The 11,315-nt window shown below is 45.5% G+C and overlaps 1 protein-coding gene across 3 annotated transcripts; it reads left to right on the top strand.

Moving 5' to 3' along the window:
* The first annotated feature begins 2,286 nt into the window (after nt 1-2,286).
* LOC123440502 lies at nt 2,287-9,616 on the top strand. Of its 3 annotated transcripts, none has more exons than XM_045117075.1 (6): nt 2,287-2,371; nt 5,677-5,980; nt 7,448-7,755; nt 7,830-7,883; nt 8,186-8,592; nt 8,987-9,616. In XM_045117075.1, exons 2-6 carry the CDS (start codon nt 5,706-5,708, stop codon nt 9,326-9,328), a joined length of 1,386 nt encoding a protein of 461 aa, XP_044973010.1. In that variant the 5' UTR covers nt 2,287-2,371; nt 5,677-5,705; the 3' UTR covers nt 9,329-9,616. The 3 variants fall into 3 exon arrangements, with proteins under 3 accessions (XP_044973010.1, XP_044973017.1, XP_044973005.1); XM_045117082.1 differs by lacking the exon at nt 2,287-2,371 and adding an exon at nt 4,170-4,566 and having other exon boundaries at nt 8,189-8,592; XM_045117070.1 differs by lacking the exon at nt 2,287-2,371 and adding an exon at nt 4,170-4,566.
* The last annotated feature ends 1,699 nt before the right edge of the window (nt 9,617-11,315 follow it).

The following is an 11,315-nucleotide window of genomic DNA, read 5'->3' as shown; positions in this document are numbered from 1 at the left end:
CATTGCTTCGTAAGGGGCTGATTTGGATCCACTAGTTTAATGCTATGGTTAGACTTTGTCTTAATTCTTCTTTCGTAGTTGCGGATGCTTGCGAGAGTGGTTAATCATAAGTGGGATGCTTGTCCAAGTAAGAGCAGTACCCAAGCGCCGGTCCACCCACATATCAAACTATCAAAGTAACGAACGTGAATCATATGAACATGATGAAATTAGCATGGCAGAAATTCCCGTGTGTCCTCGGGAGCATTTTTCCTCCTTTAAGACTTTGTCCAGGCTTGTCCCTTGCTACAAAAGGGATTGGGACACTTTGCTGCACCATTTCTACTTTTGTTACTTGTTGCTTGCTACGAATCATCTCACCACACAATCACTTGTTACCGACAATTTCAGTGCATGCAGATTTTACCTTGCTGAAAACCACTTGTCAGGTCCTTCTGCTCCTCGTTGGGTTCGACACTCTTACTTATCGAAAGGACTACAATTGATCCCCTATACTTTTGGGTCATCAGGGGCCCACTCGGTAATACAACATCACACACAAGCCTTGCAAGCAATGTGACTAAGTTTAAGTCACGGGATCTTGTATTACAGAACGAGTAAAGAGACTTGCCGGTAACGAGATTGAAATAGGTATGCTGATAGTGACGATCGAATCTCGGGCAAGTAACATACCGAAGGACAAAGGGAATGACATACGGGATTATATGAAATCCTTGACATTGAGGTTCAACCGATAAGATCTTCGGAGAATATGTAGGATCCAATATGGGCATCTAGGTCCCGCTATTGGATATTGACCGAGGAGTACATCGGGGCATGTCTACATAGTTCTCGAACCCGTAGTGTCTGCACACTTAAGGTTCGGCGATGTTTTATTATAGTTGAGTTATATGTGTGGTTACCGAATGTTGTTCGGAGTCCCGGATGAGATCACGGACGTCAAGAGGGTTACCGGAATGGTCCGGAGACGAAGATTGATATATAGGATGACTTCATTTGGTTACCGAAAGGTTTTCGGGCATTACCGGGATTGTACCGGGAGTGATGAATGGGTTCCGGATGTTCACCGGGAGGGGGCAACCCACCCGGGGGAAGCCCAAAGGCCCTAGGGGTGGTGCACCAGCCCTTAGTGGGCTGGTGGGACAGCCCAAAGGGACCTATGCGCCAAGAAAGAAAAACCAAAAAAAAGGTGGGAAGGAAGAGAAGGACTCCACTTTCCAATCCTAGTTGGACTAGGATTGGAGTAGGACTCCTCCTCCTCCCTAGCTGGCGCACCCTTGAGGGCTTGGCCCTCAAGGCAAGCCTCCTTCCCGTCCCTCCTATATATAGTGGTGATTTAGGGCTGATTTGAGACAACTTTTGCCACGTGCAACTCAGATCTAGACACCATAGTTTTACCTCTAGATCGTATTTCTGCGGAGCTCGGGCGGAGCCCTGTATGAGTAGATCCTTCACCACCACCGGGGCGCCGTCACGCTGCCGGATAACTCATCTACTTCTCCGTCTTGCTTGCTGGATCAAGAAGGCCGAGATCATCGTCGAGCTGTATGTGTGCTGAACGCGGAGGTGTCGTCCGTTCGGCACTAGATCAGAACGGATTGTGGGACGGATCGCGGGACGGTTCGTGGGACGGTTCGCGGGGCGGATCGAGGGACGTGAGGATGTTCCACTACATCAACCGCGTTTCTTAACGCTTCCTGCTGTGCGATCTACAAGGGTACGTAGATCCAAATCTCCTGTCGTAGATGGACATCACCATGATAGGTCTTCGTATGCGCAGGAATTTTTTTGTTTCCCATGCAACGTTCCCCAACAGTACAACCGCCCAGGCAAGGTCACCGAGTGCACCTTCCATAGTGGAGGGTTATAACCGAACCTACAAGCGGTACAACCGTTGAGTACTTCCCTGCATAGGTTAGGAACGAGGTTCCCTCCTCAATGCGGAAGGGTAGATATGGTAGGTGCAATATGAATGTGTACGTGATTTGATTGCCCCCGTAGATTCCCATGTGGACCCCCTCTTAATTGTTCGAATTTCCTATGACCGTAGATAACCATGTTGGAAACACCGTCCTCACCTTTTCCATCCAGAAGCTTTGTGCGGCGGCTAGGGTTCATCCTTTGATCATAAAATGTCATCTCCTTATCGTTTAGGCACGAATTAAAAGTTTTCCAAAATGAAGCAAGAAATTAAGTGGTGATCCCGCTGTAGAGTTCGGCCCGGCCCATGTAGCCCCAACTGAATAAAACCCGCCGGCTGCTGCTTCCCTCGCTCTTCCATACTCCCTACTCACCAGCTGACGGCGGCGCCGCACGAAAGGAACGAAGCGCCCCTCGCTCCCACTCGCCGCCGCCTCCGGCGTCGCTACAGGTCAGGCGCCTTCCTCCCCGCTCCCTCCCTCCTCCTCGTTAACTCTGCCGTCCTTCTTTGTCGCCTACTCCCCCCATCCACGTAGCTAGCGCGTGCTGCCGCCGATCCCAGCTTGCTCGGCGCGCGTCTCCGGAGCCGGCGGCGGCGCGGCGCTCCTGTTATCGTGTGAATTTTCTGTCAATAAGTTAGGATCCGAGCTACGGGAGACCTCTTTCACTCTGGGAATTCAGGTTTGGTTGCGGTTATTGCTCCTGTTCGATAAGAAACGCCAGCAGCTAGCTCTAGCAGTCTTGCTTTGGGATGTCAGGTTGTCCTAGTAGCGAATATATTGCTGCGGCTATGCTAGCATAGGTCAGTTCTTCGGCGCCGGCCGTTCTTGTAGCTCGCGGCCGTAGTCGGCTGCTCGGATGGCAAGCTTCCGGTGATGCTTCCATACCCTGGCCGGTTTGGTGCCCGTTACATGTTGTGTGAGAGGGATAGGCTTTCTGACATGTACATTTTGAAGAAGATGCTTGTGAAGATTGAAAGTTCTGTTATTTGGCAAAAACTACTTAGAAATTTTTAAGTTTCGATCCATGTATGTCTGTTGGTGTGGTCGGGTAGCTAGTCTGATCGATGTCGCGGCCTGTGTTTGTACTGCTACTGCCGGCTTCAACAACCAGTGGAGATTTCAAAATAGTGGAATTTGCCAGTTGCGGACTCGATATCTTACTTTGATAGATTCCTTGCCTGGTGTCTTCGATCGATAAATATCGCTTCATTGTAGTGGAAGTTATTGTTTACTTCTCATTAGATTATTATTTGGAGCATACAATTCTACCGTGCTTTACTTTTACATAATATCAATTTTAATTTGTTAGAACATTTGAGAAATTATAGCCACGTTTTCCTCGAGTCATCGCTCATCACCTTTGTTGCACCTCTATGGTGCTGAAGAAGCTATACAAAAAAGGTAGATGGGGGCAAGATAATATTTTTCCGTTGAAACATAAGAAATCTAGTGATCGACCACGTTGGGCCATTGGGAGCGAGAGTGTTTCAGTTAGGGAAATTTGATAAATGATAATGGTGTGTTTGTTTGGGTGGGAGGTTGGGGGGGGGAGGGGGGGTTCTACTTTAGGGCCCCTGGTATTTCCTCTACAATCTCCTTCGTACTTTATTTTCTTCTCTTTTCGCATTAAAAAAACCTACCACTGGGGTTTGGCTATCAGGGCGACAGAGATCCAGTGGGCTCCCTCGAGGCCGACGAGTGTTGTTACCGAGCTCTGGTAAACTCTCACGATCTTCAGCAACCTTCGATGGAGGCGCAGTGTCGGGCGGCGTATGGGCGAGCTCCGGTGGTGTAGGGGTGGGGGGCTACTTTTTTCCGTACGTGTAGAAAGAAAATGATGTGTGAACTATGAAGTGGGGTCCCTATTTTAGGAGGGTACTGGTTTGTACAGGGTTGGGCTTTCTCTCTAACACAATTCATACATTTTTGTTTAAAAAAAAGTCTGTTTTTCTACTTGATTTTCTCTTTGTGCTTTTCTTGAGCATTTTTTTCCTTGTGCTTTTTCTTGAGCAATTTTTTCCTTTGTGCTTTTTTAGCAACTTTTTTCCTTTATGCTGCACAGTGCTTTTTTTTTTGAGCGGTTCACAGTGCTCTGCTCCCGTTAAGTTATTTTCTTGAGACACTCTGCTCCCGTCAAGTATTACGGGAGGATATGTCCAAGAACAGCCCAACAAGGCCCATTAGGGTTGTATCAACTCCCTCGCTTTCGTCACATCGGGTTATACCCCACTCCGTTTTCTATTCCTTCCCTCTTTTGTTTTCTCCCGCGAGCAGCTCGTGCGACAGCTGAGCTGCCGCCGCCGCCGCCGCCGCCGCTTTGCTTCGCCGTGAGCAGCTTCGAGCGAGAGCCGGTGTGGGGGGTTGTCGGCGAGGCACGCGAGGGTCCTTGCAGCGAAGAGATCGCCGCCGCTGCAGCCTGGTGTGCGCGCGCTCCAGGCTGCTCCGCCACTCTGTCTCGGGGTTGCAGATGCCGCCATTGCTCCTGCTACCCTCCGTCGCCAGCCGTCCGCGCTGCTGCTGCCGCTACCTTCGTCGCGTCGCCACCCGGGAGTCGCCCTACACAGCCGTGTCGTGTTGCCCTCTGCCGGCGCGCGCGGTAGACGCCGCCTTTGACGTCTGTCTTTCTGGCCAAACGCGTTCCTCGGTTAGTTCTGCGAGTCGACTCCTTTACATTCCAATTTACGAATCAATGGAGGTGCTCTCCGCGAATGCAAGTGGTACTCTGTACTTCAATTGCCAATGATTTCAACCGCCATATAATATTTACACATTTCTACCAGGCGGTGAATCAAGAGATGTGGGAAATACAAATACAGTAGAAAATTGGTCATAGTGTTATACACGGATAGGCTAATACCATTTCTTATGCGCATCATCCCATACTCTGGTAAATATGGCATGAGCATGCACATCACCTGAGTCAAGAGATGCGCATTCCTTATCCAAAACATAGCTAGATTGGGAATCCTCTTTAAGTGTAATATAAACCCCTGGTATCAAGAATGAAATAAATGAATCTCGTAGACATAACCAAAATAGCAGCAATGGTCATGGTATATTCAGTTTGTTACTCGAGCAATGTGGTCTATAAATTTTTGCAGCATTCTTTGTGATTCTTTTTAAGGCAACCTTTGCAATCCACGAAACATACTGCAATCTGTTTATAATATATTATTTATCAGCTGTTTGCTCTTGTGGTAAAGTCTTTGGCTGAACTTAATCCATTCCACACATTGTTTCACTATCTCAGTTGACATGTAGAGAATGATACCCCCCTCCCCCAACAAAACCTAGAAGGGGAAACGTATATCCACCTCGCATTGTACACTATTGTATACTACAGGCAGACATACGTATACCCACCTCATATTGCATACATACGGCGGCCTGTAGTGTACAATACGAGGTGGGTATACGTTCTCCTTTGTACGTTTTGGGGGGGGGGGGGGGGGTACCGAAGCACATACTTATTGAAAGTGGTAATGATTTTGGTAGTTCATATTATTTCTACATGTAGGCATTCACTTTTAGCCATCTCTGGAATTTTCTCATATGGGACTACTTTGGCAACTATTTACAGTACACCTATCATTTGGGTTCTTAACAGTTTCAGGTGTCTCACAAAATTTACCGTGGACGATTTCTGTTTATGCCTACTCAAAATTTTGTTTTCCGCCATGCCATACACCTTGTTCTAAATGTTATCATGAGTTAATTTTTACTGAAAATCCTTATGTTCTCTTAAATTAAGCAGAATATACAGAGGCTAAAGTCAACCTTAAAATGGAGGATGCTAATGCAGTAGTAGATTGGAATGTTGACATTATTGGCCCAGATGGTGGTAGTGCTTGCCGCAAATTGGCAAAAACTGAAGACCCTGATGCCACGGAGTGTTCAAGTTCCTTTGGGGACACACTATCCGGATCTCAGGATGATGCAAAGCCTTCAGAGATCAGTGACATTGAAGTAGACTCACCATTCTGCCGATATCCTCATAATGGTGATGCTGCTGCGCTCTTGGATGCAGCTGCTTCTGACAATTTGGATAGATTATTGAAGTAAGTTGTTTGGGTAACTGATTACCTCCCAACCTTGTTTTTCTGCCTTAATATAAATGTCAAATCATGTTTTCAGCAGTCGCTCATCTCGTGATAGACTTGAGAATGAAAATTATGGTAAAAGCAAAGTTACCCTTATAGCATTTTCCTTGTGGAATCAATTTTTCCACTCAGGCTAAAAGCACTCTGTTATTACTCATTTGAGTCGTAATTGCTCTTATCTGGATGATATTTTTCCCTCTGAAAATTAGTCAGAAAACTTATCTTGAATGGGTAATGTGAGACATGAATTTGTGGTACTTAATATGCCAAACAATTGTTAGTCTGCCTACAGTTTGAAAGGAGCATGATGTTAGCCAGTGAGAAATTAAATAATTACAAATAAAGGCATAGTAATTAGATAGAGCGTCAGCTGGAGAACAGTAATATATTACTCCCTCTGTCCCATAATGTAAGCTGTTTTTCGACACTAGTGTAGTGTCAAAAAACGTTTTGCGTTATGGGGCCGAGGGAGTACATGTTTGGTGTAGGCAGAGACTAGTTTGGGTCTTCTGTCAGTTCAGAATGGATTGAAAGTGCATGCCCTAAGGAACTTACAATGCACAAGCGATTTATGGAGTACTTTAGATCAATTTGCAGTTGAGTCTGCATGCACGGTTCCTTGTAGATATATTTGGTGCTATTAGGGCATGAGATTGGTTTCCTATTGAAGGGCGATGTTTCCTTCATCAAACTCCTTTTGACCAGTTTCTAGACTTCATCTTTGCTGGGCAGAGCATTCGTACTCCAATATGTTTAAGTCCAGTGTCCAGTTAGTGCGCACCCTCCACAAGGTATGGGTCCATGCAAACATAGCACCCTGCTTACACTTTGTCTCCCCTTGTTGTAAAGGTGTTAATCAGGAGGTGCTACTTTTACTTTTAGACCCAACTAAGCATTATATGCTAGTCACTTTAGACTTTTAGTGTGGCCCATGTGGGTACTATACCATGCTATAACTCTGTAACCATATAGCCACATGGTCCAGGCTGCAAAAGAGTCAGGTGTCACTTTATATTTAATACCCATCATTTGGGAAAATTCTTAGTGATAAAAGAAGCATGTCTAGCGTCTGATGTAATTGATTCCTGAAAGTAGGACTTAACAATATCACAAGTGAAATGTTCACTCTTCCCAACGCACGTGCTGGCTCTAGTTTGTGATATTTGCTTTAAGCAAGTAGATTGATTAAAGCTGATGACTTTCCCAAACCCTTCTTCATCAAGCTAAGGCCCTTGCAAGTTTGATGATGCCTTTACTTTAGATGCATAATATGCCATTCAGTCTGTGTGCGTTTCTAGTTCTGTAGTAATGCCTTATTTCTTGGATTCCTATCTGTGGTGTTATCTCAGTGGTCTTACTATTAATATGTGGCGCAACCGCGCAAAGCATATTTGAGTATTTAACACAACTTATCATCCATTACAGAAAGAAAAAGGTGACTGATCATTGGAGAAACTATATCAGCCCATTAATGTGGAGATGTCAATGGTTAGAGCTACGGATGAAAGACTTGCAATCTCAAGTATCTAGATATGACAGGGAGCTTGCAGTACTTAAACATGAGAAAGAGTTGCAGACAAAAATGATCGAGTTGGACTGTTCATCGTCGAGATCAGTGCCCTTCTCTTCTCATTGCTGCAGGAAGACTATGAAGAGGAAGAAGAGAAAGAGAAACGAGGAGAAAATCAATGCTCCATCATACATCGCAACCCACACCATATTGTCTTATTACGGTAACCATTGTGTTTTACTTCACACAATTTACTACAAACTGCCCTAGTGAGAGCTCATTACAATCGTCCTGCAGAAAAAGAGAAAACGGAAGGGGATGGCCCTTCTATCGACGACAATGGAAACTTAGGTAAGACTGGCAACTGCTTCATGATTGGAAACAAATATGATCTCTTGAACACATAAAATGCTAGTGATTGCATTTTTCTACTTTCTGAATTTGTTTTCCTAGTACTTTTGTCCAGAAAATAGTGTTGCATACTCACAAAGATAATGATAATAGTAGCACGCTAGATATGATGACTCAACTAGTAAAAGTTATACTCATAATTGCACGTCAAGGTCGGTTTAACAAGAAACCATACATAGATCAATGCTCTATTTGTTTTGTATGTAGCAGACGAGTTCACAAAAGTTTTTCTGACCTTTCAGCAGATGACAGCACAAAAGGAAATAATGACGCTGACTGGCTACTTGGTAATGGAGACGATGCTACTGTCGAGCAGATTCTTTTAAACATTCAGTCTATTCAAGACAGAGTCTGTAGTCTGAGATCAGATCTCAAGAAAGCAATGGCCAAGAAGAGCAAGGGGCTTGTCCTTAAAGTCAACACACGTGTCAATGGCGCACAGAGCTCTAATTGCTCACATGGAAAAGGCAAAGTTGCTGAAATGCCTGAAATATCACCTCAAGATGCATCAGATTGTGATATGGACGATATGGACATGCCCGATAGTGCTGTCTCAAGCTATGGAGAAGCTAACAATATGGATATTTTTGAGAGCACGATGAACCTATTGTCAGTTGAAGATCCAGATAAAATCGGTGAACTACACCAGGTAACCTACTACAACTCTTTTATTTCACACCATAACAAATCAATTCGTTCACCTATTTGGAGGAGCTTGAGCTCCAACCTCTACCACCCCTTCAAGAGCCAAAACTCTCCACAACAATGTTTCTGTTTAACTTCTCCTGTGCCATAGATTCTGCACTATACACTTCAGACAGGTCTGACAAACCTTGACATTTCCATGTGGCTAACTATCTAAGTTAGTGAATTAAGTAGGTAAAGGCTAAGAATTATAGGTTGTTAACTGAAACATTTTAAACATGGCCACTAATGTGATTTGATGCGTACTAAATCATAGAGAAGTCCAAAAAGTGGCAATTTTAAAGAACTGTGTATTTGAAGGAGGTCAGCTCTTTACCATTATCTTGCTTTGCTTACAGACTTCGGAAGATGTGTTGATCGACAACCAACCAGCAGAGGGAGGGTATCAAAATTTCGAGGTGATCAATCATCCATGCCAGCGGCTACGGGTATCAGTCAAGAGGGAACAGGTACCTGTCAAGAGAGAAACCATAGCACATTCTGAGGATGAGAGCGTCGCTGCCCCCATGGCGGTCGTTAAGGAAGAAGACACAACCAGGTTGGGCCTCCAGGGGATCTTGAAGCCCTGCTACACGGGCAAGAGAAAAGGCAGGAAGCCGAAGATTCTAAGGCGCGGCGGTTCATCATCCGTTCTCAGCTCATGGAAGAGCGCCCGGACTCGAAAGAAGAGGAAATCATAGACGCAGATCGTCTCAGTGAATGCACCCTTATCCTTTGGCTTCGAATCTTCCGTTTAATTAGATGATGATGACGACAACTGCGAACCTTTTCCTTTTTTTTTCTTTCTACCTGACTGATCGAAGCCAGAAGAGGGTGATGGAAAACGGCACTACGGCAGCGAAGTGCTTGTAACTCTGTTTTATTTCTGTTGTTGTTGTTGCGTGTGGTCTTTGTCCTGAAAGAGTCAAACTTTGGTTGTTACAGTGTTATTTTCTGATAAGGATTTCCTGCAATGTTGCTTATTTTCAGACGGACGTTTGCACGCCAACTCCTTATCTAATGAAAACGTATTTTTTGAAAAAGTTTTTTTCTATGGAGCTGAAAGTGTATTTTCGTGTGTTTGGAGTCCCTTTGCTCCGCGCCTCTGCTCCCGAAGCAAATGAAGCTGTAGTTAAAATTCATGTAGTGGTTGTACAGGTGCTATGTAGATTCTTCAATTTTAAGGAGCTGGTGGATTACCGAACGAGTCCTAAAAGAAGGAAATCACTGAGTTTAGACTAACGGGAAAGTTTCATTTTTTTTATTGAAATGGTCAATGGGGCAAAGGCTCCCAAATGACCTTAATGCCAAGATATTGATCCAGTTTATAAGGAAAACCAGATCGAAAAGCTAAATAAGTTGACCACATTTATAAAAAAAACCAGGTCGAAAACCGTACAAGAGAAAGTAAAAGAGGAGAAATGAAAACGAAGAACGCCCAAGACAAGACCCGCCTAGCTAGCAAACCGAAGGACATCACCGGAAGAGGCATAAGTAGATAAGGGAAGTTGTCGAGAGATCACAATACCAAGACTTGACAAGCTGCCTAACGCACCACGCCGACGTGCGTACCGAGCACCATGGCGCAACAGAGGAGCATCCAAAACAACAAGTGACTAGCACGAACCTTGACTGGGAACTCCTCCATGGGAAATCGGGAACATTTAGCAAGTTGGGAAGGCATCTTGCGGCATCATTGAGCAAAAATGAATCGGGACAACACCAAGAGCACGAAGCTCGCCGTACAACAATGGCAGCCATGGAGGTCTTGAGCATGCACAACAACAGGGGCGACACTGAAGAACACCACCACACATGAATACATACCACCGTCGACCCATCCGTCCGCACCACCACCACCAACATCCCCGCAACAATACCCACACGTCAACCAAGCAGACCCCATGATGATGCCTTCAAGAAGGGTCGCAGTGCAAATATGCCGCCATCATCCGCACCAGGAGGACCTAGGCAAGGTGTTTCCCCCGGCGTCTCAACTTCCGTCTTCATCTGACCAAGCAAGGAGAGCCTTGAACATTGGTTGTTTGGTTGCCACCCAACAACACCCCGTACAGGGAAGAGGTGTCATATAGGAACGAGGTGGTCCAGTGAGGAACACCCCCCCGCTAACCCGACTTCGGATGGAAGAAACCGACCCACTACAAAGAATGGTCGAGCCAAGATGACACTGGCAGAGCAACACCTCCTCACCGACACCGAACACAATACCATCGTTTCGGCTGATCCCTACTCCAAAAATGATGCCCACAAGAGGGAAACGATGCAAGGCCCCGCCGTCATTCGATCCGAGAGAACACAGATCTAAAGTTTCGCCCAAAGCAAGGGACGACGGGGAAGAGGAGCACATCACCACAAGATCACCTTCAAGAAGGCAACGACGCCCACGGACGCCGTCGTTGCTGGCTCCAACCATAGCCGAAGATGAAGAAAATCACATCCACCTGTAGGATTGAATGTGCCATGAGATGCATCTAATTCATGTTTTCTTTCCTGTTTCCAAATTTTGCGAATCATGCGTATCGAATGTGTTAGTTATATCTCTACACTAGTAGGAGAAAGGCTACCAGTAGCGCTACTTTTACCCTTACTAGTAGCGTTGGGGCCAGCGCTACTGCTAACGCGCTACAGCTAACCTGTTAGCTAGCGCTGGATAAAAAACGCTACTGG

This window comes from Hordeum vulgare, chromosome 1H (genome assembly GCF_904849725.1).
Source record: "Hordeum vulgare subsp. vulgare chromosome 1H, MorexV3_pseudomolecules_assembly, whole genome shotgun sequence".
NCBI classification, from domain to species: Eukaryota; Viridiplantae; Streptophyta; class Magnoliopsida; order Poales; family Poaceae; genus Hordeum; species Hordeum vulgare.
This window is presented reverse-complemented; position numbering and strand designations above follow the sequence as displayed.

What these genes read in the sequence shown, in the direction of transcription:
- LOC123440502 (XM_045117075.1), top strand. Translation starts at nt 5,706, where the DNA reads ATGGAGGATGCTAATGCAGTAGTAGATTGGAATGTTGACATTATTGGC. An exon ending in CACCATATTGTCTTATTACG is followed by an intron (nt 7,756 to 7,829) that starts GTAACCATTGTG and finishes ATCGTCCTGCAG; the next exon opens with AAAAAGAGAAAACGGAAGGG. An exon ending in AAATCGGTGAACTACACCAG is followed by an intron (nt 8,593 to 8,986) that starts GTAACCTACTAC and finishes CTTTGCTTACAG; the next exon opens with ACTTCGGAAGATGTGTTGAT.